This window comes from Aphis gossypii, unplaced genomic scaffold (assembly GCF_020184175.1).
Source record: "Aphis gossypii isolate Hap1 unplaced genomic scaffold, ASM2018417v2 Contig00461, whole genome shotgun sequence".
Lineage (NCBI taxonomy): Eukaryota > Metazoa > Arthropoda > Insecta > Hemiptera > Aphididae > Aphis > Aphis gossypii.
The window spans coordinates 52569-66361 of NW_026083118.1; the positions used below are offsets into that span (position 1 = coordinate 52569).

Genomic DNA, 13793 nt, shown 5'->3' on the forward strand with positions numbered 1-13793 from the left:
CTTAAAAACGCCCATTTTTAATATGACGTGGTCGACAATTGCACCATATGTGTAATTAGATTAAATATGGAGCACGATTATAGATAGTATGGTTGCCCAACGAAGTATGATAATGTGACTCTCCAAGTTTCCTTGTTATCATAACGGCTAGAAGAATCGAACATTGGCGCTCCAAGCGTTTAATTATTGAACCACAAATTTGAATGATAATTAATAATATATTATATTTTTTAATCGTATTACGAATTTATGTTATAAAAAACATAGAATAACAAATTATAAATTTGTATCTTATAAATTATAATACTAGGTACATAATTTTTATATTTTAATAAATAATAACATACCTAGTTTTAATGATTAAATAAAGTATAGTATATTAAACGTCACTTCAGTATAAATTATAATTTTAATTAACTACCTACGAGTTTTGATATTTTTTTTTTAGTTTTATTTAGTTTCTTATTCATTTGGTTTTTAATATATGTATACTGTCTCATTCTCATTATGACAAATGTGCTACATAAATCTGTGAGCAAATCAGTTTGATGCACATTACATTCAAATGTCAAAGTATTATTTGTACTTAAAAAATCTGACAATGTTTCATTAAACACATCACTAGAGTGAGTCAGCATATTTCACAAAGCTTAACTCTAAATTTCTCAGAATTAAAAATAAATTTTGATTAGGATGTGTTAAATATCCTTTTGACTTTAAATTAACAAGTTCTGCTTCTGGAGATGAACTACTACTAAAATTTTTTAAACCAGCTATACATAATTCACATTTAGTTTTTTTTAAGAGTTTTCTAGTTACATATCTGGAAATTATAAAATAAAATATTATACAATCTATAAACATTATAAATTCTAGTTTAAAATTAAATAAGATTTAGTACCCTGATAAATAGTAAACTGTACAGTTAAAACTAGGTGATTCTATAAGTGATGAATGACATAGCTCTGGTGTTACAATATCTTCTAACTCACCAACATCATTATCAATAATTTGGTCGATTTTTAGCTTTTAACTGCTGTATTTTATTTTCTCTAATAGATGAATTTAAAGGGTCATTAATAATTTCTTTAAAATCATTTACTGAGATAGCTGGTACATTTTCTGAAATAAAATATTTTTGTTTATAAGTTTGGTTAGGTATATTTTAAAACTAATTACATACCTGAATAAACAGTACAGTTTCCAGCTTTTGGAGGTTTAATCAGATAGTTAATCGAAAGCATTCTATACAACTGTAAAAATGTCGGTGTTGTTGGGTGGTCATTTGGACCAGATATTTGTCTTATAATACCAAAAAACTTCTGCACAATATTTTTTATATAATTAATATAAATAATCAAATTAATATAAAAGGTATATTTAATAGAAAATATTATTTAAAATGTAGTACTTCCAAACAATCTTGATTTATTTTTGCTGTTAGAACATAATTAAATCCATAATCGTTTAATAAAACATTAACCAAGTCAATAGTTGATTGTAATGTAATTTTTAGTCCTTCAGCTGTCTGTTTGGTTAGAAAATCAGTATCACAAATAAGGTTATTTTTCAAATTACATTCCCATTCTTTTATCCATCGTAAACTTTCTTTTAAAATCTAAAATTTTAAAATGTATTAATATTAGCTGTTGTAAATTATAATTATGTTACAATATGTTAAAACACAAAACTAATACAATTAATATATTATTTCAAAAGTACTACAATAAATATGAATAAACGTTTAAGTATTTAATACTTTGTTGGATCTATCTAGATCTGCTATGAAAATGTTCATATTATAGTTTTTATAATTTATTAATATTAAAACAAAGTAAATAAATAAAACAATATTTCACAAAAACACAAGCATGCAGTTAACAATGCATTCAAACAACAACACAAATACACATAGAAAACCTCTATGTCTTCAGAATTTTTTTTAACTCCTTCAGCAGGGAATTTTCTGTTCAAGGCATCAAACATACTATTTATTATTAAAGTAAATTTGATAGTTTCTTCACAATTTTCAAATCCTAAATAGTTTTTATTTTTATAGAACTGAATTCCTGCAGCCATAGACGCACTAAATAACTAAAATTAATCATAAATCATTTTAAATTATTTTATCCCAAAAATATTATAAGTGATCATAAAAATTATTATTTAGTAGATACCTACTCTTACACACAATGTCACAAATGTTTTATTTGTATGTTCTTTTAATATAAATTAACAATTATTATTTAATTTAAGAAAACATAAATTTAATATTAAGCAATATTTGTTCTGTAGGTACTAGTAGGTATGAATAGTACATTCAGGTACTTACCTGAACAGCATATTTAACTTTCATTTTTAATAAGTTATTTAATTCAAAATGGTGTTTAGTTAGTTTAGGACAGACTTTCGTTAAAGAATTTTCTTCATACTTATACACTTTATAATAATGATCCCACTTAATAGATGGTTTTGATGGATGTACCTGAAATATATAAATAAATTTGATTGTGATATGATTAAAGATACTAGATGGTACTTTAATCTTGTATTTAAATTAAAATTTTAAATACCCTTAATTGTTTTTTCTCAAATAATCGATTACGTATTGTTTTTATTAAATGAGGTGGATCAGAAAATACAAATATCTTTCTAGATGAGTCAAATGGATTCTCAAAATAGTTCTTAAAATCATCCTCATTAGTACTTATTCCCAGTAACTTCCACATAGTACGATTTGTTGTAGCTCCATCATTTGTTAAACCAACTACTTTACCACCAATATTTTCTAACACTAATATAGATTTAGTAACTAATTTTGCCAGATCAGCACCTATAAAATTAAAATAAATCATGTATTATAATATCAATTAATATTTATTTTTATTAATTTATTGTTACCTTTGACTGAACCTTTAGAAGCAAATACTGCTATAGGCTGAGTAAAGTTGTCAGCCAGGCTTTGCCACATCAGCACTAAACCATGGTTTGCTTTTTCAGAACTAGCAATTTTATGATTTATTTCATTTCCAAAATCTTCCAATCCAGTATATGTTAAAGTTCTGGTATTAACATTTATGCTTTCTCTTAAAAAAATTTCGTCTAAAGAAAGTATTCCAACTTTTTGGCTATCAGACTTCTTTGCAAAATTTTTTTTTGACAATTTAAAAAAGTTAGGATCAAATCCACAACCAACTTTAACAGCTAAAAGGTTTTTTCTTATAGTATTAACACACGGCAAAGGTAATATTTTTTGGTCTCTCAAAAACCTGTATCCACTTGGTGACCTAATTAAAATTAAATAAAAATGTCCTTAGCTTACCAACTTTATGGCAAAAAGAATTATTAGTTATTTACAAAATAGTACTTATTATTACAAACCTGATTTGAAATAAGAGACATAGAAGCATCCAATTTTCATTATATTTCCTATTTTTAGCATTTTTCAATCTTGCTGCTGAAAATATTTCTTGAATGAGTTCAGATTGACACTTAGAAATTCCTGCATTTACTAATATTTCTGAAAGGTTTGAATCATTCATTTTTTTCATTTCATTTTTACAGTTGATTAAGCTTTGCTGTAATTTATTTATTTTTTTTTTTTGCCTTGCAACACTTCTTCGATAATATTTTTTTGACTTTTTGAATATTATTTAGAGTTTTTTTCTTGTTGGGAGAAAAAAAAGTTCTAGTACATTTTCCAGTTGAGAGTCGTGTTGCCTTTTTTTTAATACAGAACAGAAGCCGTCTGCACCATACACACATATCACTAAACCAATTATATAACATAAGTTTTGGTTATAAATTATAACTTATATTTGATATTCTTATTAATATTTTATGATAATTACAAAATGTAGTATTTTTAAATTAAAGTTACCTTTCATTGTCTTGTAAGATGTTTAAGCAGTTGATATGATGCCATTGGCCACAGCTATCTGCATACTGTTTGTTTCCAGACACTAAATTTATATTGGATAACTCATTAGAAGATATTGCTCCAGTACAAATTTTTTTTTGATCAAATTTAGTGATAATATTTTCCAGATCTTGTAAAGAGTTAAGTAAATTATTAGAAAATATCCCAATGTCAGATAATGTTACTTTTTTGCCATAAATATATAATATAATAGTTAAATCTATAAAATGAATTAAAAATTAAAAATTATATAATTTATTAAAATTACTACTGTAAAATGTATTTTATTTTACCTTCAACTAATACAAGTTGTTTTTCAATAAACTTCATATAATTTTTTGAAAAAGAGCTTAGTTTTTGAAATGAAATTGCTTTTTTAATAGTAGTACTTTAACTTGTTCATTTAAAACAGTACAGAACAGTGTTTTGGTATGTAATACGGGTGCTAAATTGTCACTGTTGAAATTGTCAAGCTGGAAATAAAAATAATATGCTGTTAATTACCACATTAACAAAAATGTTACCAAATTATTCATTCAAATTATAAAATATACTTTAATTTTTTTGTTTACTGGAGAAACTGAACTATAGCAATGGTCATGTTTTATGCTGAAGTCCTTATAGTTTATGACCTAGAAAAATTATAACAAAAATCACAAGCTTATTAATTGTTTGTCCTAAAATAATATAATATTACTGATAATTGATTATGTGTAGATTCATTCAATATTAAGTTTTTATTTGCTGGGAAAGGAATGGCACCTTGTCGTAGTTTTGGTATTTTCATACAAATCTATAATTTACATTTAATATATACAAACAATGTTAGGTATTTCAGTAGTTAAGTAACTTTATATTTACATTTATATTATATACTTACAGAATATTTTGAAAGTCCTTGTCCTGAAACCCAAGTTTTAAAGAAAAATACCAAGATTTTCTTCCCATTGTTTTTTTAAGTTTTCATTTTTAGGCACACCAAAAGTTGATTTCTCTTTACCAGCAGCACAATTAGGGACACAACACTTCATTTCGACTATATAAATTGTCAATAAAATTTGATGAAATATAATTTCATAGATAAATACAGACGTAAAAAACGTTGAAAAAATCGTATTTATTTTTAATCCTGTATAATATACTTTTTCACATTTTCGCGGGAAAATAATGTGCATATTATCAATTCTGATACCCAGTACTTAATTTATACTCTACGAGCGCTAGTTGAGGTTTCTAGAGTATCGTCGATAATAAAAGAAACCATTGGCCCCATTAAATTGTTTCTTATCATACTTCGTTGGGCAACCATACTATCTATAATCGTGATATGGAGACACTATAAATATTAAATTTATTCTAAATTTCATGATAATAATTGCCATGTGGAATTTTGTGAAATTTAGCGTGTTGTACGTACTAGAGGTAAATGAAAAAATAAATAAAGAATATTAAATTTGTAGGTAAGAATTTAACGTTTTACATAAACCATATTATTATGTCTATGTGATAAATAAATCTTGTTCGTCAAATATATTACATAAGCTGTGGTGTTTCTAATGTTGTTTATAATATTATAGGCGTTGTTGTTTGCTATTTTTAATACTAGGCGTACTGGCCGCTGGAGAAAACAATGGAATTGTTATTTTTATCTATTTGTTCTTGATATCGTTCAATATACATATTGCTATTTTTATAACGAAAATAATTTTTACATGAGATATCTGATATTATATTATTAATTATTTGCTTACACATCGCCGATGTCATCTGATGTGTAAATTACATCATAGTTATTGATTTAAGCTTACAATCATTTATATAATTATTTATTTTATTTTAAATAGATAACTTATATATTGAAATTGCTTTTATTTTTATTTTAAAATAGACAAAAAAAGGTAAGTTATTTATTATTATGGTCTAATTTATGAGTTTTTAAACGCTATATTTATTAAAATAGAAGTTAAAGTGTTAAATGAGTCACCTATCACCTATATGAAACTGAAAAAAATATATGCATACAAATTAAAAAATTATTTTATATTTTAAAAGTTTTTATTTTTTATTTTTATTTTTCAAACATTACGGGCAGAGCCCAATTACATACAAGTGTACAATAAGTTATACATTTATATTTAAATATATGTATAAAAGTTAATAATTACATTTTTCATGATACAAAAGATCATAGAACAGTAAATAACAGTAATAATAATAATAATAATAGTTTATGTAGGGAATGATGGTTGTTCATTTGCTATGCGCATCATACGATGTATAGGATTATTCCGGCCATAGTTGTAGAACAATTTGGGATGGAGAAGGTTGTAGAAGAACGAAGGAACGCTGTGGTACTTTAAAATTGATGCTGGAGAGAAGAGTGGGGGCGTCAATTGATCCGTCCAAGAGCTTTCGTAAAAAAGATAGATTAGCAGTTACTCTTCTGTTAACTAGTGAAGTTAGGTGTAGTTCAGTGAGCACCGGGAAGTAGTCATGAGGGACATGATCTATCTTAAGTACATAGGCAGCGAATGATAAGAAGCGTCTTTGCACACGCTCTAGTTGGAGGGAGCTAGAGGTTGTATGTGGGTCCCATAACACGGAGCCATATTCTACAATAGATCTAACTAAGGAGCAATAGAGAACTTTCAACGAAGATTCGAGCTTGAATTCGGACGCTATTCGCTTCACAAATCCTAGTACTTTTAATACCCTATAACACGAAGATTCGATGTGTGAGCGAAAATCCAGAGTAGGATTGTAAAGAATACCTAGGTCTTTTACGCTCGTGACTGATACAAGGGAAGAATCATAAATCTTGTATTGGAAGGCGATAACAGATCGATTTCTAGTGAACGACATAGTTAGACACTTCTTCACATTAAGATTAAGTCCTAGTGAACATAAGTAGGAAGCCACATTGTCTAAATTAAATTGAAGTAAGTGACAATCATCTATAGACTTAATTTTCATGAACAGCTTGAGGTCGTCAGCAAAAACGAGGAATTTGCAATTAGGTATGATTTGTTTTAAGCCATTTAAGAATAGGGCAAATAGTAGTGGTGATAAGTGGCCACCTTGTGGAACACCGGACGGTACGAAAGAAACCGATGATTTATGCTCATTGGTATCCATTGTAATCTGTCGGATAAATAAGACCTGAACCAGGACAAGAGAGGATCACCAAAGCCTGTCTTGTAAAGAACTTGGACAAGAGCTGAGTGGTCTACACGGTCATGGCCTTTGACAAGTCCGTATATATCGTATCTACCTGGAGGTTTTCTTCAAAGGCCTCGAAGATATACTTGTTAAAGATCATAGAGTTCGTTATTGTGGAGCGGCCGGGTCTGAAGCCATGTTGTTCATCAATCAGAACAGAGTTCACAGATGGTTGAATACTCTGGAGGACAAGTGAGTCGAACAGCTTAGCTATATGGGATAATATAGAGATTGGTCTATAGTTCTTAACGTCGGATTTGTCACCTGATTTATGTATTGGAGAAACACAACTCATTTTCCACATAGAAGGGTAAACTCCTTCATCAAGTGAGCGTCGGAAAAGTAGCAGTAGAGGAAAGCTAATGGAATTTCGAATATTGTATAAGTAAATGCCAGAAAGCCCGTCAGGACCAACTGATTTTAAGTTCTTTAGCTTATCCAGACCTGCTTCAATATCTACGATGCTAATGCTGGAGTTGCTTGGCAAATCATGTTGGAGAAATGGCATATCGAATGTATTACTAGTATTGGATGTGTAAACAGAGTTAAAATGTGAAGCAAAAAGATTGGAAATCTTTTCGGGGCCGATGCAAGAGGAGCCATTAAAGTGGACTAAATTAGGTATACCATTTTGTGATTTGCTCTTTCTAACTAAGTCCCAGAAAGAACGAGGATTATATTTAAGAGCTGATTCAGTACGAAAGAGGTGTGCTTTATAGCATTTCTTAGATTCAGACTTGAAGCGAGCACGAATATAAGAGAAAGATGTATAATCGCTCTGGTTGCATGTAGACTTGTATTTAGCATGGGCACGTTTTTTTATCAAATGCCAGCACTTTTAGGTCTTTAGTAAACCAGACTGGAAATTTTGAGGGAGTAAAAGAGACTTTAGGTACAAATTGTAGTATACAGGAATGAAGTGCATCATAAAAAGCGTTTGTGGCAGAATTAACATCGAGAGACGGAATGTTTCATACCAATTGAAAGATAATAAAAATTTGTTTATATCAGGATAAGATGCTTGATGAAAATTATAAAAAATGTGAGAATTTATAGGTAAGGGTACAGCTGGCTCAACCGAAATATTAATACTCAGGGCAGGGTGATAAGGGTCGCATGGAACAAGAGTGTCTAAAACAGGTTCCACTGAAGCCATCTCATTATTGCAGAATACAAGATCAAGGAGCTTCCCATTAGTGTTAAGAACTTTATTTAGTTGATAGTAGTTTAGGAATGCAAACGTTTCTGGAAGGCAATTGATCCTGATATCAGAGGTGGAAGAATAAGTTAACAAAAGATTATCATTAGACCAAGCGATGTCAGGCAGATTAAAATCACCGCAGAATAGGAATAAAGAATTAGGATTATCATTAATAACTAACTGGACTGCGGACAAATAAGATTCATAGATATGTGTAGAGCTGTTAGGAGGAATGTATGCTGAACTTACAACATAACTGGAGTCGTTGTAAGTAAATTTGACAAATATATGTTCAACATTTCTGTTGGTAATAGAGATAATATTCGAGTCGAATTCAGCACGAACTGCTATTAGAACACCACCACCTCTACTAAAACTACTCGATAAGGCATTTCTGTCACATCTAAATACAGTGTAATTATATAAACCTAATTCATTATCAAAGATATTATCACATAACCAAGTTTCAGATAAACATATAAAAATATAGTTAAAAATAGATGTGTTACATATAAGAGTTTTTAATTTTGTTCTCAGACCTCTACAATTTTGTAATACCCAAAATGTGTAATATAATTAGGTGTATGATTAAGGGGGAGAGCGTTTTTTACTGAAGTACCGACATGCATGTTGGGTCTATTATTGTTTAACACGCAATCATTTTTGTACCAATATTACCAATATTACCAATATTAGTTGGTTGATCGGGTGTGTAAGGGGTAGTTGAAAACTTAGAAATAAATAAAGAATAATTGCATATAAAATGTTGTAAAGTTAATCTAGACTTAGTACAAAGATTACATTGATGTGTAGCTACATTTGATAGAAAACAACTGAACTTACGGGTATAATTAATTAAAAAAAAATCACAATTGTTGGTTGGAGGCTATTTTTTGAGTGTGTTGTTAATAATATTGGTTACTGGAACAATCCTTGGGAATCCGTTGATGTAACAAACAGTGATGTTAGGATCACTGGCTTGTTTGATGCGCAATTCCTGATAGACCTCTCGAATCGATTGTCGGTCCGAAAATGTACGATCGCTTGAAATTGGATTTCCGGCAGCTGATCTAGAGATGTGGCACGAAGGTGATTGTAAGACTTTACCACGGTATCGACAGCATCACATGAAGAAAACACTACCTTTATTATTCGTGATTTCGTGATTTATTTTCACTTTTTTTCCCAGTTCTAAATACATTGACGATTGAAGCAATAGGGACGGACGGATTAAGCTTTCCGAGAATGTTAGCTACGAGTTGTTTGTCATCTGAAATTTTGTCAGGCAACTGGGGCTTGAGAGATTCAGGTAAACCTCGTATAATTATATTGGAAGCACATATTGTTCGTTGTTGAATTTCAATTACCACGTCATTAATGGATGGAGGCATTGGAGGCTTAACCGAAGAGGACTGTGCAACTGTTTCAGACAAAGTTTTTTCTGTGGCAGTGATGCGGGTTTCAAGATCATCAAAGCGTTTGCCATGTGTCTTAACATCATTCGTCACTACATTAAGCTGTTTATTGAGCGAATTAATAGCTTGGCCGAGGGATGATAATTGCTTCCCCTGTTGTGATACCTTTGAATTTAAATCGGAAATAGAAGATGAAATACTGACCAAGACTTCATCAGGCTTGGATTGTTGGGATTTAATAGATTTTAGTTCATTAAGAATGATAATTAAATTGTCATTAGACGATGTAGTTTTGCAGGGAGTACAAGTCCATGGTGACTGACGATCAGCTTCGGCGCATCCTTGGGCAAGCGGGGTTGTGGTGCAGTTGGAATGAAAGAGATTTTTGCAAATATGGCAGCTAACAGAAGGTTGATCACGCAGAAGAGGTTGTCAGCAAATATCACAGTTTGGGCGAACCATTAAGAAGACTGGAAGTTACCCCTTAATTTAGCAAAACTTCAACTAAACACACACAAGAGGTGATGAGTTTATTAGAGATGTAAACTAAGAAGTGTTGTGCCCGATCATTTAAGTCTCTAGTTTATTGATAATTGGCGGTGACTAGTTCACCTGTTATTCATGAGAATTGATAACTGAGAGTTGATAACAGATAAAGTGATATTTACCAGAATAGTAGACGCCTCTTACGAAGAAATGAAGTACTTAAAAGTGGTAAAAAGCGAGTAGAAAGAAGGGCGCAACGACTTTTAAACAACGGTTAAAAACAAAATTAAGCAAAAACGCACGCACAAGCTAAATAAAGAAACCAAGTAAAGCGAGCACAGAAAAGAATTGCAGAGCATCAACACATAGACCACTGTTATCACTGTTATAAAAGTTGAAATTTTATTGTTGTTTTACTTTTATATTAAGTGTTATTTAATTATGATTATATTAGGACATCATACAAATTTGGTAACGAATTTAATATGGTATACTTATTTCAGGTTAACAGTATCTTAAATTATTATTTGTTGATCTACTCCCTGGGTCAATATAAGCATAAGACATAGTATCTCAATAGGTACTTTACTATTATATATTTATATCTTATATCTTATAAGTTATAACAATTTAGTATTTAATAATTGTATACAAATATACATACAATCTAAAGTATTCATGCTTAAATAAAACTTTTTTAGTTAAATTCACATTTGATTTTCATATTATCCAAGTCTTATACTAAAAAAAATAATATTTTTTACAGTACAACAATATTACTTAACAGGTATAATTTTAAATTTCAAGTGTCATTTATTATGATTTATCTTATTGTCATATCGCACTCCTGGAATAATAATGGCATAACTCAAAACATGTCATTATTGGGAAAATGCGATTAATGATTTTGAGAATTTTCAATTATTTCTGAAAAAATATAAAATTTGAGATAATTCGACAATTTTTTTTTTAATAGTTATCATTTACTGTAGATTATATTTATAGAGATTTAATTAATTCCTGAATTCCTAATTAAGTGCAAAATAAGTTATGGCGTTTGTATTCTACATTGTAATACCTTCCGTTTTGAGTAGTGCCTTTTCGTATAGAGACCATTGAATTGTGCCGTTCTATCACTAATTTCCCCTACATATTCAGTTTTGTGCCATTTTGATAATCCTCATTTACGACTAACAATTATTTTAGGTTTTATTATTCTGTATTATATTATTTTTGTAGTAGCCTATTAAAATAAAATGCAAAAGTAGGCAATGAGTTAGGTATAAACTATAAAAATAAAAAAGCTATTATATACTCAACACAAAATTTATTTTAATAATAAACAATCTAAAAACAAAAACATAATGCTTTTTATCACAGTCTACTTTGACTTGGTTAAAATTATTTAAAAATTACCATGTTCGATTTTTAATGATGAACAATCTAAAAAATAAAACAAAATATACTTAACATCATAATCTACTTAGACTAAATTATAAAAAATTATTTATCACAGTCTACCTTGACTTAGTTAAAATTATATTTAAAATCACCATGTTCGAATTTTAAAAACTGACATTATAAAAAAATAAAAATAAATACTTCTCCTCATTAAAGGATAGTTTGATTAAATCGTACACTAATTTATCAGTCTTCCTTAATAAAGTTAAAATTAATAAAAATTACAAATTACTGTAGAACGAGTGAAATGATGGAGGAATATGGTTTTTGGTACATAATTTCATGAGATCTTCTTTTTTCTTTGGCACGATGCCACAAGGTTTCAAATATGCTTAATCCACGACCTGAAAGAAAATCCACTATATAAACAACAGTATCGTGATTCAAACGAATGCTCTGACAGTGATTTATTTCTTTTTTTGATTGTTCCTCTCCAGTTGCACTCTTTTAATGAAACCCATGAAAAACATATAATATGGAAAAATAGAAGAACTTCTTCTACACGTTTTTGTAGACCAATCAAGTTTAAATTTCAAAAAGAAACGAAGGTTACTTCATTACACGAAATAAATGCTATTGAAAACCAAATACAAAATTTGTTGGCTTCACACATACTATTTAATGGTAAAGAAATAATATTTAAGCGTACTTTAGTATTTACAATGGTTGACGGAAAGGTAAATGAGTTATATAATATTATATATATTTCTAAAATAGATAATATTTATTTTAAATTATTATTTACTTGTGATATTATCATAAAGGTATATAACTCAATGACAGACACCTCAAGTCAAAAATGTTACATTCGTGGTTCATCTCCAAAAGACATGAATATTATTGAACAGGTAAAAAATAGATTAATTAGCCACGAATCGTTTAAATTTGGACTGTCCACACTTCATGCATGGATACGATTCTTTGAATGCTTGTTACACGTTTCTTATCGTTTGGAATGCAAGACTTGGCAAGTATGTAAGATTTTTATAATATGCAAACTGTATTTAATCAATAATTACACTAAACATTAAAAATTATATTTTAGGTTAGGACACCAGTACAAATGCTAAGTTCTGCACGACGAAAAAAAAAACATTCAAGAACGTTTTCGCACAGAAATGGGTTTATTGGTTGATGTTGTGCTACAAGGTAAAAATGAACTAATATTAATTTGGTTAACTATGAACTATGTAGACCGCAGATGTATTTACTCTTACAAATATATATTTTCAGGAAAAGGAAATACAAACGATGGTAACACGGTAAGAAGATTTTTTAAAAACCCAGAAAAGAGCGCAGAAATAACTGGAATTGATTTTACATTACTCAAACGTTTTGGAAACATATTATCTGTAATTGCTAGTGGACGTGAAATTAATAAAATTACATTTGATGAATATGCTTTGGCCACAGCTACATTGTTTGTACATCTTTATCCTTGGTACTATATGCCGGCAAGTGTACACAAAATACTTATTCATGGAGCTGATGTTATAAAATTCGCCATTTTGCCTATTGGTAAAAATTTTTTTTTAAATATACTAAAATAATATTTTTATGTATTTAATTTTTGTAGAACAACTTTCTGAAGAAACCCAAGAAGCTAGAAATAAAGATTACAAACGAATAAGCCAAAATCATACAAGAAAAAATAGTAGATTAAATACCAATAAAGATTTAATACACATGCTACTCGTCTCATCAGATCCATACATATCGTCCATTAGAGAACTGCCGAATAAATACCGACTTACATCCAGTGATGATTTACAACACTTATTTATGTTTCCTGAGAACTCAGATAAAAGTACAAATGCATTAAATTCGTCGTTTTCAGAAATGGAAATAAACGAAAATGAATAAACCTATGATATAAATAGTTATAATTTTCTTTTTTAAAATTTCAAAAATAAATTATTTTGATACATGACCTTTTTAATAATTTAAAAATATAAATGAACAACATATTACATAGGTAAATAAGTAAATACAAAGATAGATACACTTCATTTGTATATTTTGAAATATTATGTACATGTATATGTTTCAGGTGGATGAAAAATAAGAAATATAAAAAAATGTTTTTGTTGCA

At 29.0% G+C, this 13793-nt stretch overlaps 1 protein-coding gene across 1 annotated transcript; it reads left to right on the forward strand.

Annotated features, from left to right (window-relative positions):
- Positions 1 to 12819: 12819 nt before the first annotated feature.
- On the forward strand, positions 12820 to 13564 carry LOC126554310 (uncharacterized). The gene is made up of 3 exons (XM_050209392.1): positions 12820 to 12850; positions 12935 to 13219; positions 13278 to 13564. The coding sequence occupies exons 1-3, from the start codon at positions 12820 to 12822 to the stop codon at positions 13562 to 13564; spliced, it is 603 nt and encodes a 200-aa protein (XP_050065349.1).
- The last annotated feature ends 229 nt before the right edge of the window (positions 13565 to 13793 follow it).

What these genes read in the sequence shown, in the direction of transcription:
- LOC126554310 (XM_050209392.1), top strand. Translation starts at nt 12,820, where the DNA reads ATGGGTTTATTGGTTGATGTTGTGCTACAAG. An exon ending in GGTTGATGTTGTGCTACAAG is followed by an intron (nt 12,851 to 12,934) that starts GTAAAAATGAAC and finishes ATATATTTTCAG; the next exon opens with GAAAAGGAAATACAAACGAT. An exon ending in ATTCGCCATTTTGCCTATTG is followed by an intron (nt 13,220 to 13,277) that starts GTAAAAATTTTT and finishes TAATTTTTGTAG; the next exon opens with AACAACTTTCTGAAGAAACC.